This window comes from Aedes albopictus, chromosome 1 (genome assembly GCF_035046485.1).
Source record: "Aedes albopictus strain Foshan chromosome 1, AalbF5, whole genome shotgun sequence".
NCBI classification, from domain to species: Eukaryota; Metazoa; Arthropoda; class Insecta; order Diptera; family Culicidae; genus Aedes; species Aedes albopictus.
Genome location: NC_085136.1, coordinates 176,693,853 through 176,717,507, shown reverse-complemented (window position 1 = coordinate 176,717,507; position 23,655 = coordinate 176,693,853). Strand labels below are relative to the sequence as shown.

The 23,655-nt window shown below is 43.4% G+C and overlaps 1 protein-coding gene across 7 annotated transcripts in view; it reads right to left on the bottom strand.

Moving 5' to 3' along the window:
* Positions 1-23,655, bottom strand: part of LOC134285314 (glutathione hydrolase 1 proenzyme-like) — a 768,131-nt gene that overhangs the window by 626,178 nt on the left and 118,298 nt on the right. For all 7 annotated transcript variants that reach the window (XM_062845885.1, XM_062845879.1, XM_062845881.1 and 4 more), the window contains one exon: positions 1,354-1,584. In XM_062845885.1, the coding sequence (XP_062701869.1) occupies positions 1,354-1,584 (231 nt within the window). The remainder of the gene's footprint in view (positions 1-1,353; positions 1,585-23,655) is intronic.

Here is a 23,655-nt window from a genome sequence, read left to right as displayed (position 1 = left end):
TCGCACTGACTGAGGCCAGACTGGAGCCAAAGGGCTCAACATGGTGCAGGAGTAAGAATAATAAATTACTACCTGAAGCAAAAGGATTCAGCATACGAAAGATTGCACTAATTACTAACAGGAATCGAAGGGCTCAGCATGAGATGAGTCGCTGAATGTGTGAAGATCGTAGGAGCCGAAGGGCTCAGCACGTCTTATGAAATAATTAATTGATAGTGTCCTTGGAAACGAAAGGCTCAACAAATAACGTAGAATACTTAATCAGGTTAACCCAAGGTTTTTAAACCAGAAATGTTTCCTAAATTGTTAAGGATGTTTTTTTCGTCTAAAGCTTCTTTGAGGGCTGCATACGTTTTCATTTCCAATAACTCATTATAATCATTGTTACTTCTTGGTTTTAGGATATTATTCACAATTTTTGTGACAGGGAACCGATCGCGTGACTTTTAGAAACTGGGAATCTTTTGACAAATTGTAACTTTTGTGTGTCGTGCGTATTTTTCTGCTTCAAATGCGTTTTTCTCAAACTTTTTCCCTTTTTTCACTTTCCCACTAGCAATACTATCTCTCTTTTCCATTTATACAAATTTCCTTACTATGTAGTTCAGGCATGTTAAATTGCAGATCGATAGTGGTACAAAATAAAGGGCAAATAATCATACTAAAATTGGACATTTTTCTCAATATCTCAGAAACTAGTAAAGATAACGCGATTTCGAGGTCAAAATTTAGCCTTCGGGGTTGCAGAATCACCGATTAAGGTTTTTCTTAAATTCGACAGTTCTACCAAGGATATAATTATCGAACTGTCAAGTTTAACTGAAAATTAATTTTAATTCTCCAATTGGAACCCTTAGTCTAGAAAAAATATCGTAGTTTTGAAATTTAACACTTTGTATAAGTTTCACTTAGTGGAGCGGACCTGGTGTGATGGTTAGAACACTTGACTATCACGCTGAGGACCTGGGATCGAATCCCACTCCCGACAAACTCACAAAATGTGAGTTCTTCCTTCGGAAGGGAAGTAAAGCGTGGGTACCGAGATGAACTAGCCTAGGGCTAAAAATCTCGTTAATACAGATAAAAAAAAAGTTTCACTTACGCCCCTTGTGCCACCCCTAAATATCAACCAAAATCGCTCATTTTTGTACAGCTCGCATATTTTAACCAGACGATCATTTTCAACTTGGGAAATCATATCCTGGAACATTATTTTTAAATTTGCGCCACCCTACTGGACTAGTGTGGGAAAGGGTGGTTAAGTCTAAATGTTAACACTGCGCGGGTTTCTTGAATGGTTGCTGCCGTTACGGTTACTCTAGAACTAGACCATAGTTTACCCAAAATGCCTACCTGCCCACACCACTGCATATCTCCGAATCAGAACACACTGCAGCATGTTTGAAGACATGTAATGGCGTGTATGATGGAACCACTTTTGTGTCCGTCCGTCGAGGATTTGGTGGTACAAGTAACCGAGATGATTCAAGGTTTTGTGTAATCGGTGACGAGTTTTGAAAATACATCATTACGATGGCAAATAGCGATCCTATACAAAACACATGTAATCGTTTAGAGGTAAGCCTGTAAATTAGAAAGAAAGAGAATACTTATCAGAACAATTCATGTTGTTAAGACTATCTATAGATTTTTTTCCACAATACTAATCTCCACCAGGAAATGAACGTAATATCTGGTAGTACACGGATATATTTCGGATGCGCGAGGTATAACACCGAAATGTATATTGTTGCACGCTCGGATAACAACTAATCCGATCTTTATTTAAAAGTACCTTCGAAGTGCTGTGGCACTCAATCACTCACGATTACAGTAGTGGTCACTACAGTTCTCTCTTCTCGAGATTGCTTTTACAATTCATTCAAAATATTTTAATCAATTCAATCATCTTATTTCTAAATTATGTACAAACATATTCGACAGAATTCAAGGTAATTCAATAGTACAAAAATTCTAAAACTTTTCTTTTGCGTTCTTTTGATCTTCGCAAGCTTAAATCATTTTGAATGCCAAAGGCTACATCTTGTATACGTTTTCTTCTTTGATTAATACATAACGGAACAACAGAATGTCCTGGTTCACCAAGATCATCTGGAGATGAAGTTGGTTGATTTATCGAAGACTCCGTATTGCTGGTTGACTGCTGCACTGAACCATCATCACGCTTTGAAGAATTTCAAATAGGCACACTATTGCCTGAAAGCCTTGATGTTGACAAACTATTGCCAGAGGCTGATGAGTTAGACAAACTATTGCCATTCTGTGTATTGAATAAACATGAATCAGAAACAAATCCGTAAAAATCGTCTTCTGGATCAATCACGTCTGCCCTCTCTCTGGTACGCTTCCTGTTATCCGCTTCATTACTACTCCACATAATGCTCTTAGGCAATTTATGCCTCAACATAAGCTGTTCGCGGTGAGCAGTGTACGTACGGCCTCCTACAGAACCCTGAAACACATTGGGCGATATTTGCTTGGGGAAAATAGCGTCCAGCCACCTCTTCACATCAGTCGGTTTAAAGTTTTTGAAGTACACTGGATCGCCTGTATGCAACTGGGCAAACTTGTCCTTTTTGATTCCATCCGCATTAAAACTAGTCCTTTTTTCCTCCTTTTGAATCGTCAGATGGTTTTTAAAACTACTTTTTGGATTAACTAAGTCAAGAATCGTTTTTGGTTTAAATTTAAACAGTTTTTCTGATGGAAAACTCGAGTCTTTTGTACATGTATTGCGATAATTAAACAGAAAGCAAGATAATCTATCTTCAAGATCTAATTCTTTCATTTGTGGGTCGAGCAAAAACTTCTTCAAAACCTCTTTAGCCACTCGAACCATTCTTTCTGCTTGGCCGTTACTCGAAGGGTGATATGGTGGGCTTTTCAGGACTTTGATGCCCTGCTTTTCCCAAAAATCTACTAAATATCTTGAGTTGAATGGTGGCCCACCGTCAGTCACAATGACATCTGGCAGCCCAAATCTGGCAAAAAGAGATATGAATTTAGTCTTAACTTTTTTGGTATCAGTCCCATTTCTCATGAATTCAACTTCAAGCCACTTCGAGTAACTATCTACCACTACAAGGAAAACTTTTTGTTCAAAATAGAAGAAATCTGCATGTATTCTACTAAATGGACGAGTGGTGGGAATCCAGTTCACAACATTAGCTTCTTCCTTTGGTACCACTGCCATTTGATTACATATGTGACAACTTTTAACGAAACTTTCAATATCACTATTGATTCCGTACCAGTTAACGGTTCTTCTGGCCAGTTGTTTGATTTTATGAATATTTGTGTGATTTCTATGTAGAAGTTTCAAAACTGTTGCATGCAAACTGGCTGGAATTACAACTCGATCCTGGAAAAGCAAGCAACCATCCAACAGCTCAATATCTTGATGCTGTAAATAAACATCTTTAAATCTTTTCTCCAACTTTTTTGGCCAACCGTTTTGCATGTAAAACAACACCTTCTGAAGAAAATCATCCTTTTTTGTCTCACTTCCAATTATTATCCAGTCCAAAGGTATACCTGCGGTAATATTGATGTTTTTTTATGAAATCGCGTAGTAACTCTTTGGGAACTTCTTGTGGTAAGGGAAAACGAGAGCAAAAGTCCGCGTTTCCCATTTGAGCAGATGGACGATAAACAATGTCGAAACCATAAATTGACAACACCATTATGTATCGTTGTAGCCGGGTTACAAATATTGAGTTCTTGCCTTCCTTTCCAAAAATACCAATCAAAGGTTTGTGATCTGTGTTAACGGTAAACTTCTTTCCATACAGATACTTGTGAAACTTTTTAATTGTACTAACAATCGCCAATGCCTCTAGATGCAAAATTGGATACGATTTCTGTGCATCATTCAACGAGAAGGAAGTGAAACTTATTGGCCGCTCTTCTTTTCCAATTACATGTGCAATCACTCCTCCCAAACCGTAACCACAGGCATCCGAAACAACAACTATTGGTTTTTTAGGATCGTAGTATTCCAAAAGATTAGAGTTTATTAGCAACTTTTAACAAAATTCAAATGATTTGTCACAATCATCGCTCCAAACAAACGTATTGTTCTTTCTTAACAAATTGTACAACGTGCTGAGCTGCAGGATAAATTGGGAATGAAACGACCATAATAGTTTAGCAAACCCAAAAATTCCTTCAATTCCGTGACGTTTTTCGGAGCTGAAGCTCTGCGAATCGTCTCAATTTTATCAGGGCATGGTAACATTCCTTTGTCTGGTACAACATGACCTAAATAAGGCAAACTAGAAACAAAAAACTTGCATTTTTTTAAAATGAACTTTAATGTTGAACTTAGACAAACGTGCTAAGAATAAATAAAGCTTATTTTTACAGTCCTCGTAGTCCTTTCCAGCGATCAACACGTCGTCAAGATAACATGAAACTCCCTCTATTCCTTGCAAAACTCGATCCATTACTTTTTGAAAAATGGCTGCACTACTAGATGCTCCCTGTTGTAGGCGATTATAAGAGTACAAACCTTTGATCACCCATATCGTCTGGGAGCTACAGAGGAGGTGGCGCGTGGACTCGGAGAATGGCTAGTCCAGATGCAGTACAAGAGGTGGTCCAGGGGTTCGAAGTCGGCTTCGTAGGTCATACCGGTGCCCTGCGGTCGAGATCGACCCTTACAGCGATTAAGTGGCCGCGGAGAGGAAGTCCCGGTAGCGGTGCTGTCGTGGCATCAGTCTACTGGGTTGGATCTGAGCCCGTGGTTGGAAAGGGGTCCCCGGCAAGGGTCGGGGTAGGTGAGACCCTGCTGTCTGCAACCTACGGATGCATCTGATAGGGCCTGAAGGGTAATGATACCCTTCCTTACGGGCAGGTCAGATCGGGTTGCATGTGGGCATCAGTTCTTGATGTCCGCTCAGCAGTAGGGCGCGGGCGGGGTTGACCCTGCCCGCCTTCCGAGGACAAAGGGAGCGGCGAGGACCACTCGGGAAACTGGCTAAGCGCCAGCAGGCTACCGTGATGGACTCTCCAGAGCGAGTCATCGATGTTCGTTGCTGCTAGGCTACGGCAGCTAACCTTGAGGGTGCGATATGCACTAGCCCCTCTCTGAAGCAATACCTTCTTGGTGGTTCCGGAGAGACGTAGGGTTTGGCGACCATAGAAATGTGTTTTAGTGGGTCGAGGAGAGAGTAGTCCTGGCTTCTACCAGCATTGTAGAAGACTGCCTCAACCCCACACTACCCTAACCTTCCTGTTAGGGTGTCTGCTGAGCAGATTTATCCCCCTATGGTTTAGAAGGAAAAAAAACAAAACCTTTGATTGTGTTTATTATCATAATTTTTCTTGATTTTTTGGAAAGGCGCAGCTGAGTGTAAGCTCCAGCCAAATCAAGAGAACAAAAAACTTTAGAACCCGACAATGAAGCAAACAAATCTTGAGTCACCGGAAGTGGGTAGGTATTCGGTATAATGACCTTATTTATGGAGATTTTGCAATCAATCACCATCCTAATACCCTGATCTTTCTTCACCACAATTATAACCGGGGAAGCCCATTCGCTGACATCAACAGGGGTGATAATACCATCCCGCTCCACTATGGGCCAAAAATCAAAATTTCGCGACAAAATTCAAAGAAGTTGTTCTTTTTTTTAATAAATCATTTTTCATATATGTATGATTGTTTGGGCTATGATTGCTTGTATACCGACTAATTTTGTTTGATTTGTAACAAAATTGTATAGTTTTTTGTATGGAGAAAGTTCTTATAAGGGTAAATTCTCGGTTTTAACCAATATTAAGAAAAATGTTTGTTTGTTTGTTTGTTTATTAGTGATACTTTACACAATTCCCGTGGTGCATACGTATCGGCAAGAAAAAAGTGGTTTTTGGTGGAAAATCTGCCCAACAAATATATCGCCTACGTTTTCTAACAGTAAATTTAGTATATTTTGCATATTTGATGCACAAATTGTGTTGTCTTTATGTTTAAATTGAACTTTTACAATATGTTCTCAAAATTTACGGTTTATTTGCAAATTTGTTCAAAAAGTAGTAGTATTCGACTGTATTCGACATGTAACTGATCTAGGAAGCTAGTTGAGACTCTTCTTTTTCGGATGCTACCGGACTTTTTGCAGGAATTTGTGGGAAATCAAGATATAGTGATTTTAGTGCATGCGTTAATTTTACAAAACTATGTTTTACCTCACACCATTATTCGGGCGTGACTGGCTGGATGTATTCTTTTCGGCATGGAGAGACGCATTTCGCCCTGTTTCCGTAAACTACACAGCCATGGCAAAGGAGGATAGCATTCAAGAGGACATCAAAAGTAAGTTTGCAAATGTTTCGATAATGACTTTTTAACACCGATTAAAGATTTTGAAGCCGATTTAGTTTTGAAGGAAGATAAACCAATTTTTAGGCGAGCATACGAAGTCCCATATCGTTTAAGAGATAAAGTTATTGAACATATTGATTCTTTAGAGCGCACTATGGGCCAGAAATCAAAATTTCGCGACAAAAGTCAAAAAAGTTGTTTTACTAAGGTCAATCAATTTTCATATTTGTATGATTGTTTGGGCTATGTTTGGTTATATACCGACTGATTTTTCCGATTTGTAACAAAATTGTATCGTTTTTTGTATGGAGAATCTTCTCATAAGCGAAAATTCTCGATTTTAACCAATATTTAGAAAAATGTGATTTGTGGTGGAAAATGTGCCCAACAAGAATAACGCATACATTTCCTAAAAGTAAATTTAGTATATTTTACATATTTCGTGCACAAATTGCGATGCTTTAAGGTTTGAAAATAAATTTTACAATATTTACTCAAATTTTAAGATTTATTTGAAAATGTGTTCAGAAAGTAGGAGTATTCGACCGTATTCGACATGCAACCGGTCTAGGATGCTAGTTCAGACTCTTCTTTTTCGAATGCTTCCGGACTTTTTTGCGGGAATTTGCGGGAAATAAAGTTAGAGTAATTTTAGTGCTTGCTTTAATTTTACTATATTTTACGCTGTACTTAAAAAATCATCCACTCTTACCATTACTACGCAATGACTTTATGGCTTGTAAAACAATATACATAGCAACAAACAACTACCATTCTGGAAGATTTTGTTTTAGATATAAATGTGATTATAAGCTTTTAAATCAAGACCACACACTTACTCAATGTGCAAAGTTTCGATGTGATCAGTTTCAGTGTGATCAATTAGAATTTTAAATTAATTCAACGTACATACATCATACATATGTACAGATGGATACATTATTAATGAAATTAGGAACAAATCCACAGCTCAAGTGAGATTTGACCTCACGAGTCTTATATGCTACACAAGTGCTTTACTGACTTAGCTACCGAGCCAATCAATGACACGGCATTTTATTTAAATATTACAAGGAAATTCAAATGTGTCTATTTATCGCAAATATATCCATCCCACTTGTACATATGTACGAAGAGCAAGCGTAATCAATTTATTGTTCAAATACCGACTCCGAGTCATTTGGCCGACTGTCATTTGAGTGATTGCCGCTTATCCGAACGCCATTTGGCCGAAAGGGTCATTTGGCCGAACGCCATTTGGGGCTGAAGAAGAAACGATCGTGCCACTGTCGTCTCCACATCAGTATAACTCAAAATAATCGGCTATGGTTAAAAGGAGGAAAAATCTCTGATAAAGTATTGACAGTTTCAACGCCAACTAGTCCCTGAATTGTAAAACTAGAAAGAATAGACAATGATTGGAGGAAGGAAGATAGAAAAAATAATGATGATCAAATTGGCAGCTATCATGTGAAAAGAGTTCTCTGAATGATTTTGAACATAATTCGGTCAAGCGGCATTCGGCCAAATGCCGGACATCTGAAAAACCTGATCAGCGGATTTTTGTCACCAAAAACATATCCATATATACATAAATTGAGCTTTTTAAAAATCATAATTGACCACACGAGTTGATGTACCGAAACTTTGCTCTTTGAGCAAGTGTGTGGCATTGATTTGAACACCTACAATCACAGTCTTACCTGAAACGAAACCTTCCAGAATAATAGTAGTTTGTTGCTATGTGTATTGTTTCGCAAGCCAGATTGAGTCGTTATGGCAAAAGAGGAACTTAGAGTGGATGGTTATTGAAGCACAGCGTATGTGAAGATTTTCTTGCTCTCCAAAACCACTAGCTGTACCATCTTACGCTGATCATTTGCTTTTACCGACACCTCGAATTGACCGACGACCTTCAGCTGTGCTCCGTCGACGACAGCTAACTTTACAGGGCATCTGGAAAGCTGGCTGTATCCGAACTGCTTCTCATACGTTTGTCGGCAAATGACGGATACCGCGGAGCCACTGCCGATTTCCATCTGTAGAATTTCACCGTCGACTGCTGCATCGATCAAGCAAGGCGCGCTGGATCTCTGACTGGTGGACACCATAGGAACGCTCATTTCACCTTCTGATTCCAACAAGGCTGCTCTCTTGAAGTGGTCGGATACAATCGATTTTTTTGGTTCAACGACGACAGATTTAATGGACGGTTTTTGATACTTCAAATCGTAGCAGTACTTGCGAGTATGACCCTTCCTACGACAGTATGTACAGTAGTACGTTTTGTATCCCCGCTTCCTAGACTCAGAACGACTCCTACTACGACTGCGACTATCATTCATATGATTGCGAAGATCACGACTTCTACCTTTAGACTTTGTTGGTGTCGGAGTGAAATCCCGACGAAACCCTACCTTTTTTTTACCAAGCCGATCAATAGCACTAATCCTACCTGTTTCTGGTTCATGCATGAGACTAGCTCTTTCTATTGCTTCTTCGCGGTTAACAATTATTCGTTCAGCTTTGGCAAGCGTTAAACCATCTTCGTCGAGGAGTCGCTCTTGTAGCTGCTTACTCGAAATACCACACAATAATTTGTCACGGACAGTTGTTTCTTTAAATGTACCGACCTTACAGTACTCTGTCAGTTGCTTTACTGCGAGAATAAAATCTACTGCTCGCTCGCTCGGTTTCTGCACCCTTGCATAGAGCTTGATTCGCTGAACTAAGTCGCTTTCACTTCTGTCGAAACGTTTGCGTAACGCTTCCGTCAAGTCTTTGTATTCTATGTTTTTCAAGTCTTGACCAGGGTACAACAACCTGAGCTCGCTGTACACAGCAGTACCGTACCACACGATGCGAGAAAAGTGGTTTTTCTCTCTGCTGGTTCAACTTTCTGGTGTAGGTAAATCCATTCTAGTTGATCCAGATATTGCGAGAAAGTAATGCTTCCATCTGGATGGAATGGTTCAATGGTACTCATAACTGGCATTATCACTTTAATAGAAATCAGAAACAAAAAACAGATACAACTATTTATACCTTGTAGTAAAATACGATTAAATCGTAAGGTTAAAACGAGTAGATAAAATTCAAAAAATATATGCAAAAATATGTTAAACAAACATAAACTATGAATGGTTCAACAAAATACAATTGAAGAAAAACAAACGAAAATTGCTCAAAAAGAATATAATATCGCAAACAATTTAAACCAAAAAACGAAAAAAAAAACAGATTAAAACATACCTGTTTAGTCAGTTTGGTATTATCTGACTATAACTAAACGATGATCCGGACCAGTCTAATGGAGACACAATCTTACCGAAATTTCTGCACACAACACACACAATCGGTATCACTATAAACGGAGCTGACCGGCGAGACGAAATAGCCCAATGCTTTGTAGTTAACACAAACTGATGAACTATGGCGGATGGCTTTGTCTCAAAACTATCACACAATGCTGCAGCAGAGTTAAACAGAACAATGGGAACTTTAGAGAATCCCAAACGCACGTGAAATCTAAAAGAAATATAGCGCTTTCTTACAGATTTTCGTAGAAATTCCACACTATGCCAGCGCTACAAAACTAGTAATAAAACTTCTGCACAACTTTCGTAACTGCATATAATGTTACGGCGAGGGTTTTAAACTTCCACACGCTACTGTGACTATGGGGCGACTCCATACAAAGTGGTGGCTAAAAATATTGTTTTGGGGTTTCCGCATTTTTTGATAGTATTCTAGTAAGATTAGCGTAACATTAGTCAAATTTATGTATTTTCATCACATCACAAAGAAGATGTAACTAGTATTTAACCCAGTTAGGAGCAACTTATTCCTGAAAAATAAACTTAAACGTTTATTATTTATTTTTGGGGTAGTTCAAATGCAATTCAAAACTAGAATAAGTTAGCCATGCATAAGATTAAATAGGAGAGGTAAAGGTGGAAGCGCCCCCTCCCCCTTCTGGGAAAAATCTGACCCCCCCACCCATTTTTTAATGTTTTATAAGAGTATTGTTTTATCGATCAGGTATTTTGGTAAAGAATTGTTTATCTACCAAGAGCCCCACCCCCTCCAACTTATCTGACACCCCCCCCCTCCTTCTGCATATTTTTTCAAACTCGTCGAAGGGATAATTAATTAATATGCTTCTATTATTTTACTGAACACATATCAACATCATTAAGTAAGTTGATGATTTGTCTCCATTTTATATACTGCAGGAATAAATATACTACTAAATAGAACATGATTTTCATTGATAAATTTTCATCATACATTTTCTTAATTAACTGTCTCTTGAAACTTAACCCTAAAAGGGATACCTGGGGTCCATTGGACCCCAGGCGCCTTTCAGAGCTCGTCTTTGATGGAACACACTCAGCGAGGTGACGAAACTGAGGCCATGAAGGTATCCCTTTTAGGGTTAATCAAATTCACAAGCAATATCTACTCATTTTTCCATTCAGGTGACATCATTCCATATAAATTTTTGGGAATTGTAAACATTTTAGATATACTATCACGATTGTTGAGAACATGGCCAATCAAATTCACCATATTTGAATCGTTATGTCTATGTGCAATTTTTCTCGCAACCGAAAAAGCCTTTCTATAATGCCCACATTACCGCCCAACATACTTAACCTTCATCCAGTCAACGTACATTTTCCACCTTCGGAAAAGCACAAAAATGGTCATAACTTTTTTGTTTTTCGATGAATTTTGATGAAATTTTCACAACTTCCCGAAAAACTCTTCTAGTTTATGATGCCGGGGACATGGGTGCCTGGTCCACATGGTTCCGGAGTTATTCCGGATTGTCTTGGGGTACCAAAATTGGCCACATACTTTGCGCAAAGTATATCTCAAGATCCCGATGAGATAGAAGTATAGTGGCTTCGGCGAATTTGTTCAGCAGGTCAAAAACTAACTGCCAACGGCGACTTTGGTTCGTGATTCGGCCGCTAGGCGGCGCCAGAGTCAAAAATGTGCAAACCCTCATATCTCAGAAACCTGATAAGATAGAATGATGCTTTCTTCGGCAAAATTCTTCAGAAAGGTCAGAACTAGCTGATAGTAAAGTCTTTGGTTTGGGATTTATCCGCTAGGCCTGAAAAATTCAAACACGTTTTTCTCGATATCCAAATGAGGTACAATCATGCGGTTTTCAGCAAAGTTGTTCAGCATGCTAAGAACTATCTGGCAATGGCATCTTTGGTTCGTGAATCGTCCGCTAGGTGGCGCCAGGGTAAAAAATCTTCAAACTTCCATATCTCAGAATCCTGATAAGATAGAACGATGCCGTCTTCAACAAAGTTCTTCAGCAAGCTAAAAACTGTTTGATAGTTGAGTCTTTGATTCGTGATTTATTCGCTAGATGGCACCTTGTGTATAATATTTAAACACGTGTATCTCGTTACTGTAATAAGCTAAAAGCATGGCGTTTTTTGTAAATTTGTTCAGCAGGTTGAGATCAATCCGGCAATGGTGACGCTAGGTGAAACCAGCTGTTCGCGCGTATCACTAAAGAACGGTTTTCGGACACTTTATACAAAACTCGCGGACTAGAATAAAAACACTACGTTTATTACGCGAACAGGGTAAACGAAAAGACCTCTTGTCTTCGCGGCGGTATATTTACTTCTAATTATCCTATGTACAAAATAACAGCTGACCGGCGGCGGCGATCGAGAGGCGATCGTGTGCAAAGTTTATTGAAACTCTACCTGCTAGGCCCGATCATTGCCATGACTGAAACGGACCAAGAAAGAACGGGTGATAGAATGAGATAGCCCGAAGTGCGCCGACTGTGGAACACGTTTGGGTAACTCATTCTCTTCCTGGCTATCCCTTGCACGACCATAAGCCGGCCGCCCTGAAATACAAACAATTTCAATACCTCCTACTCTAACTAACGTTTGTGTTCAAAACTGTTACAGGTAGTTATTCTCAAATTCACTTTTGCTTATATACTACACTAGGTACTGCTGCTACTGTTGACGACGACGATGATGAGCCAACGGGATGACCTTGGCCTATATACTTGGCACCGACGGGCTGTCGACTGCCAATTGCTCTTCATAGGGTTGTTGTTGCTCGATGTTGTTGTTCTCGGTGTGCCTCGGTTGGATTGGAAATTGATGATGTAGTATCGTGTAGTAAAATTTGTAAAACCGGAACAACTTACCTGGCAGACAAATTTCTGCACTGATGACCGTTCGGTACGGTGACTAGGTGTCTGCCAGGACTTGTTGACTACCGATGTGCTTCAAAGGTGGGTGGTGGCGATAACTTCAGTGGACGTTGGATGATCTCGGTGTGTGGACTGTAGTTTTCTTGACGATGATTTATGTTACAGGCCTCGGTGCATTGCAGCGACTTCGACCTTCGACGGGAGACTTGACGATGAATTTGGTTACTTCAACGACGACTTCTTGGATGGTCTATGACGATTCTGATGGACTTCTAGGCAGACTTGGACGACTTGATCTCGGACGGAAGATGTTCGACGTGCTTCGTGGACGATTTGATATTGGACGGATGATGATACGATGTGCTTGATTACTTAGACTTCGACTCGGACTTCTGACTCTCGGATTGGACGGATGATGAGGCAATCTGTGCCTCGGGTGACGATGGTGGTCTCTAAATAAGATGAGAGGGTGCTTTTTGAAATGTAATGATGAATATAACAATGACTTGCCTGGACGGAGGCCCTCAGGCCTCCGTTGGACGCCCGTGTGGCGCCGACGGTCCCTCTGACGAACGATGGTAGATTCGGTTTGTCCTGTTTCTCGGTGACGATGATGCTCGTAAGCTTCCTAGCTATCCGTGGCGATTTTAACGGATCCCGAATGATCTTCACAGATTGGCCATACCCGTGGGAAATCGTGGCGGGAACCCGGGAGGTCGAATTGCGCACTTCTTCCTCCAAATGCAACGGTAGACTTTTACCTCGAAACATCAAACGTTTTTGGGACTTTAGTTTCAGGACATGACGAAATACTACCACTTCTAGCCATTTGCTAGACTGACGAAACAAACTGGACGGGATGCAACGATGCACATGCAACAACCACCAACGTACACGACACATATTACCTCAATTTGGACGACAATGGACGGAAGACAACTCAAATTTGACTTGAGTGTCGTAAGTTTGGCTGCACCAAACGGCAGGAAGGCATGTCTGGAGAAAAATGATCGGATTACTTTTTCGAAATTTTAACAAACACATAACTTAACTGGGGTTGCGGAGGTCTTTTCGACCTCCGCCGTTGGAGGAGTCCTAATTCTCCCCGTCACCAGATGGGAAATTGTCTCGAATTGGCAGCACGCAGATCTTGGAGATCGCTCGCTGGTAACTGCCATCTTTGGTTCGCACGGTAACAACTCTGATGTTCCCGTCAGACCCAGGGTGAACCTCGGTCACCCGTGCCAACTGCCACTTCAAGGGTGGCAAATTCTCCTCTTTCAAAACAACCATAGTGCCAACAGCTATGTTGTCTCTCTGCCTCGTCCATTTCGTCCGATTGTGGAGGTTGGACAAATACTGCTCCGACCATTTCTTCCACAACCTCTGGGTAAACTCTGTCATTCTTTCCCAAGCCGAAAGTCTGTTCTCCGGAACTCCACCAAGATCGGGTCCCGGAATGGCCGTCAGCGGCCGCTGGATCAAAAAATGTCCAGGGGTGAGGGCCTCAAAGTCGTCCGGATCGTTGCTGATCGGGGTCAGCGGTCTTGAATTCAGGATTGCCTCTGTCTGCGCCAGCACCGTTTGCATCCTGTCGTATTCCAGGCTGCGGGTGTCAATCGTTCGCTTGAACAGGGTTTTGAACGACTTCACCGCTGATTCCCACAGTCCTCCGAAGTTCGGTGAGCGGGCTGGAATGAACCGGAACTCGATTCTGTCCTCTATCGTCAGTCGTAGCACTGCATCCGTGAACTGCTGACTCGCGAACAGCTGGGCTAGCTCATCCAGCTTTCGTCGAGCGCCGACAAAGTTCGTCCCGTTGTCGCACATTATCAACGATGGTTTGCCACGACGCGCAGTGAACCGTTGCAACGTCGCAAGGAATGCCTGCGTCGACAGATCGGCCGCTAGCTCCAAATGCACCGCTTTGGTAACTAGGCACACGTAAACTGCTACGAAGCATTTGATCGGTCGGGCTCTACGCTGCGGGTACACCACATGGAACGGACCGCAGTAATCGATGCCGACTTTCTCGAACGGGAAACATGGTCTGACTCGCTCGGGGGGTAGATCGGCCATCAGCTGCTCCTGGATTTTAGGTTTCGCACGAAAGCACTGCACGCATTCGTGGATAACCTGCCTAGCGAGATTCCTGGCGCTCGTTGGCCAGAATCGCTCTCGGACTGCCGTGACGATCTGCTGTTGACCAGCATGGAAGTATTTGCGATGGTAATAGACTACGACGATTCTCGTGAAGGGATGCCGATGGTCGAGTATGTACGGATGCTTCCTGCCATCCGGAACAGCCGCGTTCTTCAGCCGGCCGCCAACGCACAATACGCCTTCAACTAATTGGGGATTGAGGTTTGAAATTCTAGAGGAATCCTGCACCTGTCCGTGTCGAGCGATGTCCGCGAATTCCTGTGGAAAGCATTCCCGCTGCGAAAGCTTCACCAGCTTCTTGACTGCGTCGTCGTACTCCTGGGACGTGATACAGCCTACTTTCCGACAGGACCGATTCGCCGGCGATGAATTCCACTTGAACCGTCGAATGTGAACAGTCAGCCGAACTAGATCCACCAGCGACGAACGAAGTCCGAAGATCTCACTAGGAGAAACGGCGGGAAGGGCCGCGACAATCGCTTTCTCCTCTAAGTCTGCCTGGTCGAGACTGTCTTCATCGATCTGTGCCGAATTGGGCCAGTACTGGTTGTCCAACATCAACCATTTCGGTCCGTGAAACCATCGAGACTCGTACTGAAGCTGCGCTGGACTCATTCCTCGTGAAATAATGTCCGCCGGGTTATCCTCACCGGCAACGTGCTTCCACACGCTTCCCTTCGTAATGTGCTGGATTTCGGAGACGCGATTCGCCACAAACTGCTTCCATCTTGCAGGTGACGATGAAAGCCAGCAGACGACGATCGTCGAGTCTGTCCAGAAGTGGCACTTGGTGACGACGTTGATATTCTTGGCGACTTTCTCATAGAGGTGAGCGAGGAGAAGTGCCGAGGACAACTCTAGGCGGGGTGTTGACAGCGACTTCTTGTTTTTCTTCAAATTCTCGAGCGGAGCCACCCGAGATTTGGAGGTCAGCAGGTGAACTGACACGTTCCCATCTGCTGTCACGGTACGTACGTACACGCATGCGCCGTATGCCTTGTTCGACGCGTCGCAGAATCCGTGCAGCTCAACCGTTTCGGTGCTACGGCTCGTTCCAACCCATCGGGGAACTGCAATCCCGTCTAGGCCTGCTAGATTTCGCCTGTACTCACGCCACTGCTCTTGAAGCTGCGAGCTAAGCGGTTCATCCCACTCGCAGTCGTGCTTCCAGAGATCTTGAAGGAAGATCTTCGCCTGGATGATTACCGGACCTACCAGTCCTAACGGGTCAAACAGTCGAGACGCATCAGACAAGACGCAACGCTTCGTAATCTCCGCGGCCTCATTCCAAGCTGGCGAACTGAATCGGAAGCAGTCCGTGCAAGACTCCCATGTCAAGCCTAACGTTTTCACGGCGGCGGTAGACGAATCTAGCTCCAGAATCGAGCGCTCATCTCTCAAACCCTCCGGCACCGCTGACAGCAACTCTTTGCTGTTAGAATTCCACTTTCGCAAGGAGAATCCGGCAGACTGCAGGAGTTCTACCATCTGACCAACTAGTGTCTTCCCTTCTTCGATGTCGTCTACGCCGGACAGCATATCATCGACGTAGAAGTCCTTTCTGAGGACCTTTGCCGCTGCAGGATGCGACTTTTCCCCTTCATCTGCCAGGCGCTGCAGACACTTCGTTGCGAGGTATGGAGCGGACGCTGTACCGTAGGTGACTGTCGTGAGAGCGAAAGTACGGATCGGTTCTGAAGCGTTGTTTCTCCAAACGATCCTTTGCAGCTGCTGATCGGCTGCATTCATCAGTACCATGCGGTACATTTTAGCGACGTCTCCTACGAGGGCGAATCGGTGCGTACGGAACCGGAGTGTGATGTCCACGATCATGTCCTGCACAACGGGTCCCACCATTAGAGCATCGTTGAGCGAAATCCCACTGGAAGTCTTGCAGGAGGCATCGAAAACGACACGCAGCTTCGTAGTTGTGCTGTCTGGCTTCAGAACAGCGTGGTGAGGCAAGTAATACGACAACGCGCTCGCATCATCGTCGGAAAGCTCCCTCATGTGGCCCATGTCCAGATATTCGCGCATGAACTCCGCGTACTGCTTCTTCAGTTCTGGATTCATCGCGAGCCGCCGTTCTACTCCCAAAAAGCGCTTGATTGCTGTAGATCTGGAGTCGCCTAGCTGCTGGATCATCCGCTCCTTCTTCGGCAGAGTGACTACGTACCTCCCTTCTTCGTCCCGAAATGTCGTTTTGTCGAAAAACTCCTCGCAGGCCGATTCTTCGACCGACAGCGTGCTGGTTGACTGGCAAGTCTCTACTTCCCAGAACCGGGAAAGTTGATCCTGGATCTCCGCCGTCGAACAAACGTGGGTTAAGGAGTACGTTGCAGCAGTCGGACCCTCGGGAACAGGACCGGAAACAATCCATCCGAACACGGTGTCTTGTAGAGTCGGGCCGTCGTCTGTTGCCCTCCGCCGTTCGTGTTTGAGCAGCTCCATGTAGTATTCTGCTCCGATGATGATATCTATCGGTCCCATCTCGAAGAACTTGGGATCCGCTAGCAGCGAGGGATTCGGAAGATTCCACATTGCGACGCAGAAGCTTGCTGTCGGCAGTGACACAGTCAACTTCTGCAAGACGTGAAACGACATTTCTTCGACGAACGACGATATGTTCGGCGACCTTGGACCTACTACAGCGGTAATCAGCTTTGTCGACACTGCTTGCGACGATCCAATGCCTTGAATCGACAGATAGACCGGAGTTTCGTCTAGCTTCAGCTTGCTAGCGAAACCTCTTGTTATGAGACAATGCTGCGAACACGAGTCGAGCAGAGCTCGTGCTACCACGGGGTTGCCGTAGCGGTCTCGAATGCTGACTAGTGCGGTCGAGAGAATGATGGTTTGTGTCGGTGTAATTGGGAGAGCTACATGTGTTTGGCTTGTGATGGCGTGTTCTGTGGCTGGCTGAGTGTGTGAGTCTGGTGTGTTTGCAGTGTTAGCAGTCCGTGTCTGTTGGTTCGGTGTTGGCGGCTTGGATTGTGGCTGTCTAGGTTGTGGATTGACTGTCGACGGTCTTGACTGCGTGGGTGGAACGGAGGATCTGGGTGCGTCAGAGTGCAGCAGTGTGTGATGCTTCTGATGGCACTGATGACACGTTCCCTTCTCGCAGGTTCTGGCCCAATGTCCAGGATACAAACAATTCCGGCAGAGCTTGTTCCTGTTTGCAGCTTCAATCCTCTCCGGCACGCTCATCCGCTGGAATCTTGCGCACTGGAATACAGAGTGTCGTGGTTCGCTGCAGAAGTGACACTTCAGAGCGGACTTGAAAGATGTGTTGCACACCGCTGGGCGAGATTGTCGTTGCTGGATGGGAACCGTAGGCCTTGATGGAGCGATCGACTGCAGAACGGAGCAGTGACTCTTCAGAAAGTCCAAAACAGCGGGATACTGTGCAACTTCCTTGCTGTTGTGGTGGGTTTCCCAGTGGCGTAGGGTAGCCATGTCCAATCGGGAACAAACCATATAGGCGAGAATCGTGCTCCAGTCCGAAGGTTTTTCGCCGATCTTCTCCAGCATCTGCAGGTTCTTCTCGAACGCGCTGATCAACCGGTTGAGCTCCTCGTAGCTTTCCTTCTTGAGTGCCTCCACGGCGAAAAGTGCATCGAGGTGCGCCTTGACGATCAACTTTTTGTTTTCATATCGGCTCTCCAACGCCTTCCAGGCTACCGCGTAATTGGCTGCAGACAAATCAATGCAGTTTATTTCCTGCAGCGCATCACCGGACAACGAAGACCTCAAGTACGTAAACTTGTCCACTTCCGTGAGGAGATTACTGTCGTGTATGAGACTCCGGAAGCTGTCACGGTACGGCACCCATTCGTGGATCTTTCCAGTGAACGACGGCAGCTTGATTTCGGGGAGCTTCACCTTTGCAAACTGGGTTCCTGATTGCGCATCCGGTGCTTGCGGCGTGGAGCTCTTCATCGTACTGCATCCAATAGACTGGAAGGCCTGCAGTTCGGACTTGAGCGCGTAGTATACGTTTTCGAAGTCCTGCCGTACCTTGTCGTTCTGCTCAACGAGCGCTTCTTCATCGCCATCTTCATCCCCAATCGCATCCTCCAAAAGCAGCTCGATTTGCATTCGGGTTTCGAGGAAATGACTGAACAGCTTGTCCAACGCTTCCAATCTAACGCTCACTTGTCCCGCATCTCGCTTCGTTTGGAAACCACTTATAAACTGCTGGATTCCTTCCAGCGATTTCCGCAGCTGGTGCTCCTGCTTGTTAAGCGTTCGGAGGTCAGGCATAATTGGTCACAAATTGCACTAACACTCGCACTAACGATCGAGGTGGGTAGCTCAACCGAACAAAGTACAAAGTCACTCCACTGCACAGTCGAAAAATTCACACCACTGCACTGCACTGCACTTGCACAATCACTAAGCACTTCGATCGACTCGACGAACCACCCAACGCGACCCGGTTGACAGACTTACAACCCAAAAAAAGACAGCAGCAGGGGAACCAACCTTGGAAGTAGAAATAACAGCCAACAGATTCCAGCAAAACCGAGACCAAACACGACCTTTTTGGGCGGACACCAAGGCTACTGCACTTAAATAAAGATGGACTCACATCACATGCAATCAATAACACAAGTTTACAGCATTTTTCAACTCATTAAGCTGATGATCGTTTTTGGTGTAGAATCATACTCTGATTTCGAAAACACGAAGGAAAAAAATTACAGTAGAGCGGAAATTTTTTCGACTTTCCATACAAGGTTGATGATTTGAAATCGATTTTTGTTCTATTTTTAAGCAACGTCGCTCACTTCACATATCTCATTCTCCGTAATCAATGCTCCGATTGAGCTGAATTTTTTACTGTAACTCGCCTACATATGACATGTCGAATAAACGTTGAGAAAGAATTTTTAAGTTGTTCTTTTCTTATTGAAAAAAATAAATTTCTTTATATATTTTTGGAAATTTTGCTAAAATTTAAGGAGATCGTCCTCAAAACTCGCCAATATCTTGAATTTCATCAATCTGACGCAAAACCTGCATTCAGATGATCGAATGGTATTATATTCAGCTTTTAATTTATGGAAAAAGATTTAAAATTGGTTGAACAATACGCAAGATATTTGAATTTTATTAAATTCCATATTTTAAAAAGTTGTAAAACTCGATATTGAGCTAAAACTCAAAAACTGTTCTACTTTAAATTTTTTGAAGCACGGTTTCGAAATAAGCGCTAAATTATGCTTCAAAAATTTTGGTCGTTGACAGAAGTTCACGACTTTCGTTTTATTTTGTAAACTAGTGTAATCATTTATTTGCAACAGCCACAGAGTTTTGAATGGCGTTTCATGCAATTAACGCCACACCACAAATTCATGCACTCTACTCCCTGTTCTATTTCTGCTCTGCAGTCTGCAACCGTCCTCGTCGTCGTTGTCCCAGTTCCTCGCCGGGAGATGTCCGCTGACCGATCCGGTGTCCCGATTCCGCCTCTGGGGTTCTCGCTGTCGCAGGAGATGGCCACTATCCGCTCCGGTGGTCTCCAATTGTCTTTGACACTTTGAGCACTACCGACGGCGCGCAATTTCTTCTGCGATGGCGCAACTTTCACCGAAATGGTGACACTATTCACTCTTGCGTCTTTGTCACAGTTATTGCACAATGGTGCAGTCCAAAGTCACTGTTCTTCCACTTGGCAATTGCCCACTTTTACCGCGCCCGTGTCCGAGAACCTTCGCCGGGAATCCGATCCGGCTCGAAGGACCAAATGTTCGCGCGTATCACTAAAGAACGGTTTTCGGACACTTTATACAAAACTCGCGGACAAGAATCAAAACACTACGTTTATTACGCGAACAGGGTAAACGAAAAGACCTCTTGTCTTCGCGGCGGTATATTTACTTCTAATTATCCTATGTACAAAATAACAGCTGACCGGCGGCGGCGATCGAGAGGCGATCGTGTGCAAAGTTTATTGAAACTCTACCTGCTAGGCCCGATCATTGCCATGACTGAAACGGACCAAGAAAGAACGGGTGATAGAATGAGATAGCCCGAAGTGCGCCGACTGTGGAACACGTTTGGGTAACTCATTCTCTTCCTGGCTATCCCTTGCACGACCACCAGCAATCAAAACATTCAAACAATGTTATCTTAAAAATCTGAAAACGTCCAGCAAATTGTTCCGAAAGTTAAAAGGAAGTAAGACGTATCTGGTGTCCTTGGATCTGATACACTGAAACCTCCATTTAAGTCGATGCATAAATCGAACCATTTAAGTCGATCGAAAATATTTTTTACCGTGCAGGCAATGACTAAACTATACTGTTTTATATTTTTTGACAGATCTCCTTTGTCATGCGAAGTGCTAAAAAATATAAAAGTCTTTAGTTTTGCCACTGTTTGTACGGTAAAAATTATTTTCGATCAGCCATGCATCGACTTAAATGGAGGTTTCAGTGTATTATTCGATAGGTTCCGTCCAGTATTAAGAAAATATTTGTATGAACACCCTAATGAACAAGAAGTATTCCATTTTCAGCATAGTTGTTCAGCAAGCTAAGAGCCATTTGGTAGGATAGTAGACGGTCGAGTACGGTGGTACAAGAGGCAATACTTTAACACCGTCTTTGACAACCTGCAGACAAATTTTGTCGCCCTATAATATTGTTTTATTTACTCCGTTTTTTCTTCCGAGAATTTCTGCAGGAACTCTACCGGGAATTCCACCGGGAATTTATCCGAAAATTCCACTGGGAATTCCTCAAGAACTGTCTCCAGAAATTTCTTCAGGAATATCTTCCGGGAACTCTACTAGAACATCCTCCAGAAGTTTCTCCGGGAAATCCTCTAGGAAATCCTCCAGGAATTCCTCCGGGGATTTCTCCGGAAACTTCCCCAGGATTTCATCTAGGACTCCCATCAGGATTTCCTTTAGGAATTCTTTCGGAAATTTCTACATGAATTCTTCTAGGAATTTTTTCCAGGAATTCCTCCGGACTTTTTTTCCAAGATTTTCTACGGAAAATTCACTGAGAATTTACCCAGGAATTCATCCATGAGTGCCTCCGGGAATTCCTCCATGAACTCCTCAGGGAATTTCTTCAAGAATCCCTCCGGGGTGTTCTATAAGAATTCCTCCAGGAACTTCTCTAGGAATTTCTCCGGGAAATTTTCCAGGAGTTTCTTTAGAAATATATCCGGGAATTTTCTAAGGAAAACTGTAGTTTTTTTTTCAAGAAAATCCTCTCGGAATTCCTCTAGGACTTCCTTTACGAATGCCTCCGGGAATTCCTCCTGGAATTTCTCCAAGAAATCCTCCAGGAATTGTTTTGGGAATTTCTTCTGGAAATCTTCCAGAAAATCCTCCAGGAATTCTTTCAGGAATTCCTCCGGGGACTCTCCTGAAATTCCTCCGGGAATTTTTGAAGGAAATCTTGGATTTCCTGGAAACTCTGGGAATTTCACAAAGTATTCCTCAGAAAATCCCTCTAGGATTTCCTCCAGGAATTCCTCAGGAAATTTCTTTATGAATTCCGCCGGTAATTTCTCCAGCAATTCCTCCGGAAAATTCTTCATGGAATCCTCCTTCCCCGAAGGGAAATTCCCCGAAGGAAATTCCTGGAAGTATCTCTGGAAGACTCCTCTGAGGGAAATCCTGGGGAGTCCCCGGGAGAATTCCTGGAGAAATACCCGAAAGAATACCTGGAAATAACCCCGGAAAAAGTCCTGGAGAAATTACTGAAGGAATCATCGGAGGAATTGCTGATGGAAGTCTTAGAAGAATTCCCGGAGAAATTACTGGAGGGAATCGTAAAGAAATTCCTAGTGGAATTCCAGGAAAAAAATTGGAAGGATTTCCTGAAGAAATTCCTAGTGGAATTTCTGGAGAAATTCTAGGGAGAATTTCCTGAGACATTCCCGGGGAAATTCCCGGCGGAAATACTGGAGAAAACAAAGGAGGAATTCCTAGAGAAATTCCCAGAGGAATTCCTGGAGAAATTCTCATAGGGTTTTCTTAAAAAAAGTCACGGAAGATTTCCTGAAGAAAGACTTCCTGGAGAAATTCCAAGTGGATTTTTTTGAACAAAAAACCGAAAGTTTTCCTGATTAAATTCGTGGAGGAATTTCTGGGAGGATTCCCGGAGGAATTCCTGAAAGAATTTCTGGAGGGTTTCCCGGACAATTTCGAATAAATTTCCGAAGGGATTCCCGGTGACATTCCCGGAGATATTCCTGGAGGAACTCCTAGAAAAAATCTCGGAGAAATCTAGCCCGGAAAAAATCTTGAAAGAATTCCTGAGCGAAATCCCGTATCAATTCATGGAGTAATTCCCGGAGAAACTCATGGAAGTATTCCTGGGAAAATTCTCTAAGGAATTCCTGGAGAACTCCTGGCGAAACTCCTAGAAGAATTCCTGCGGAAATTACTGAAGGGATCTCCGCAGGAGTTCCTGATGTGGGTCATAGAGGAAATCCTTTAAAAAAAATCCGGAAGAAATCCCAGAGACATTTCCAGAGGAGTTCCTAGAGAAATTCCCGGAGAAATTCTTGGAAAAAATCCCGGAAGAGTTCCTGTAGGAATTACCGGAAGAAAAAACGGAGCAATATTGTGGGGTGACAAAATTTGTCTGCAGGGGATCAAAGACGGTGTAGCGAATAACCTAGCGAATAAATCACGAATCAAAGACTCAACTATCAGACAGTTTTTAGCTTGCTGAAGAACTTTGTTGAAGACGGCATCATTCTATCTTATCAGGATTCTGAGATATGGAAGTTTGAAATTTTTTTACCCTGGCGCCACCTAGCGGATGATTCACGAACCAAAGATGCCATTGCCAGAAAGTTCTTAGCCTGCTGAACAACTTTGCTGAAAACCGCATGATTGTACCTCATTTGGATATCGAGAAAAACGTGTTTGAATTTTTCAGGCCTAGCGGATAAATCCCAAACCAAAG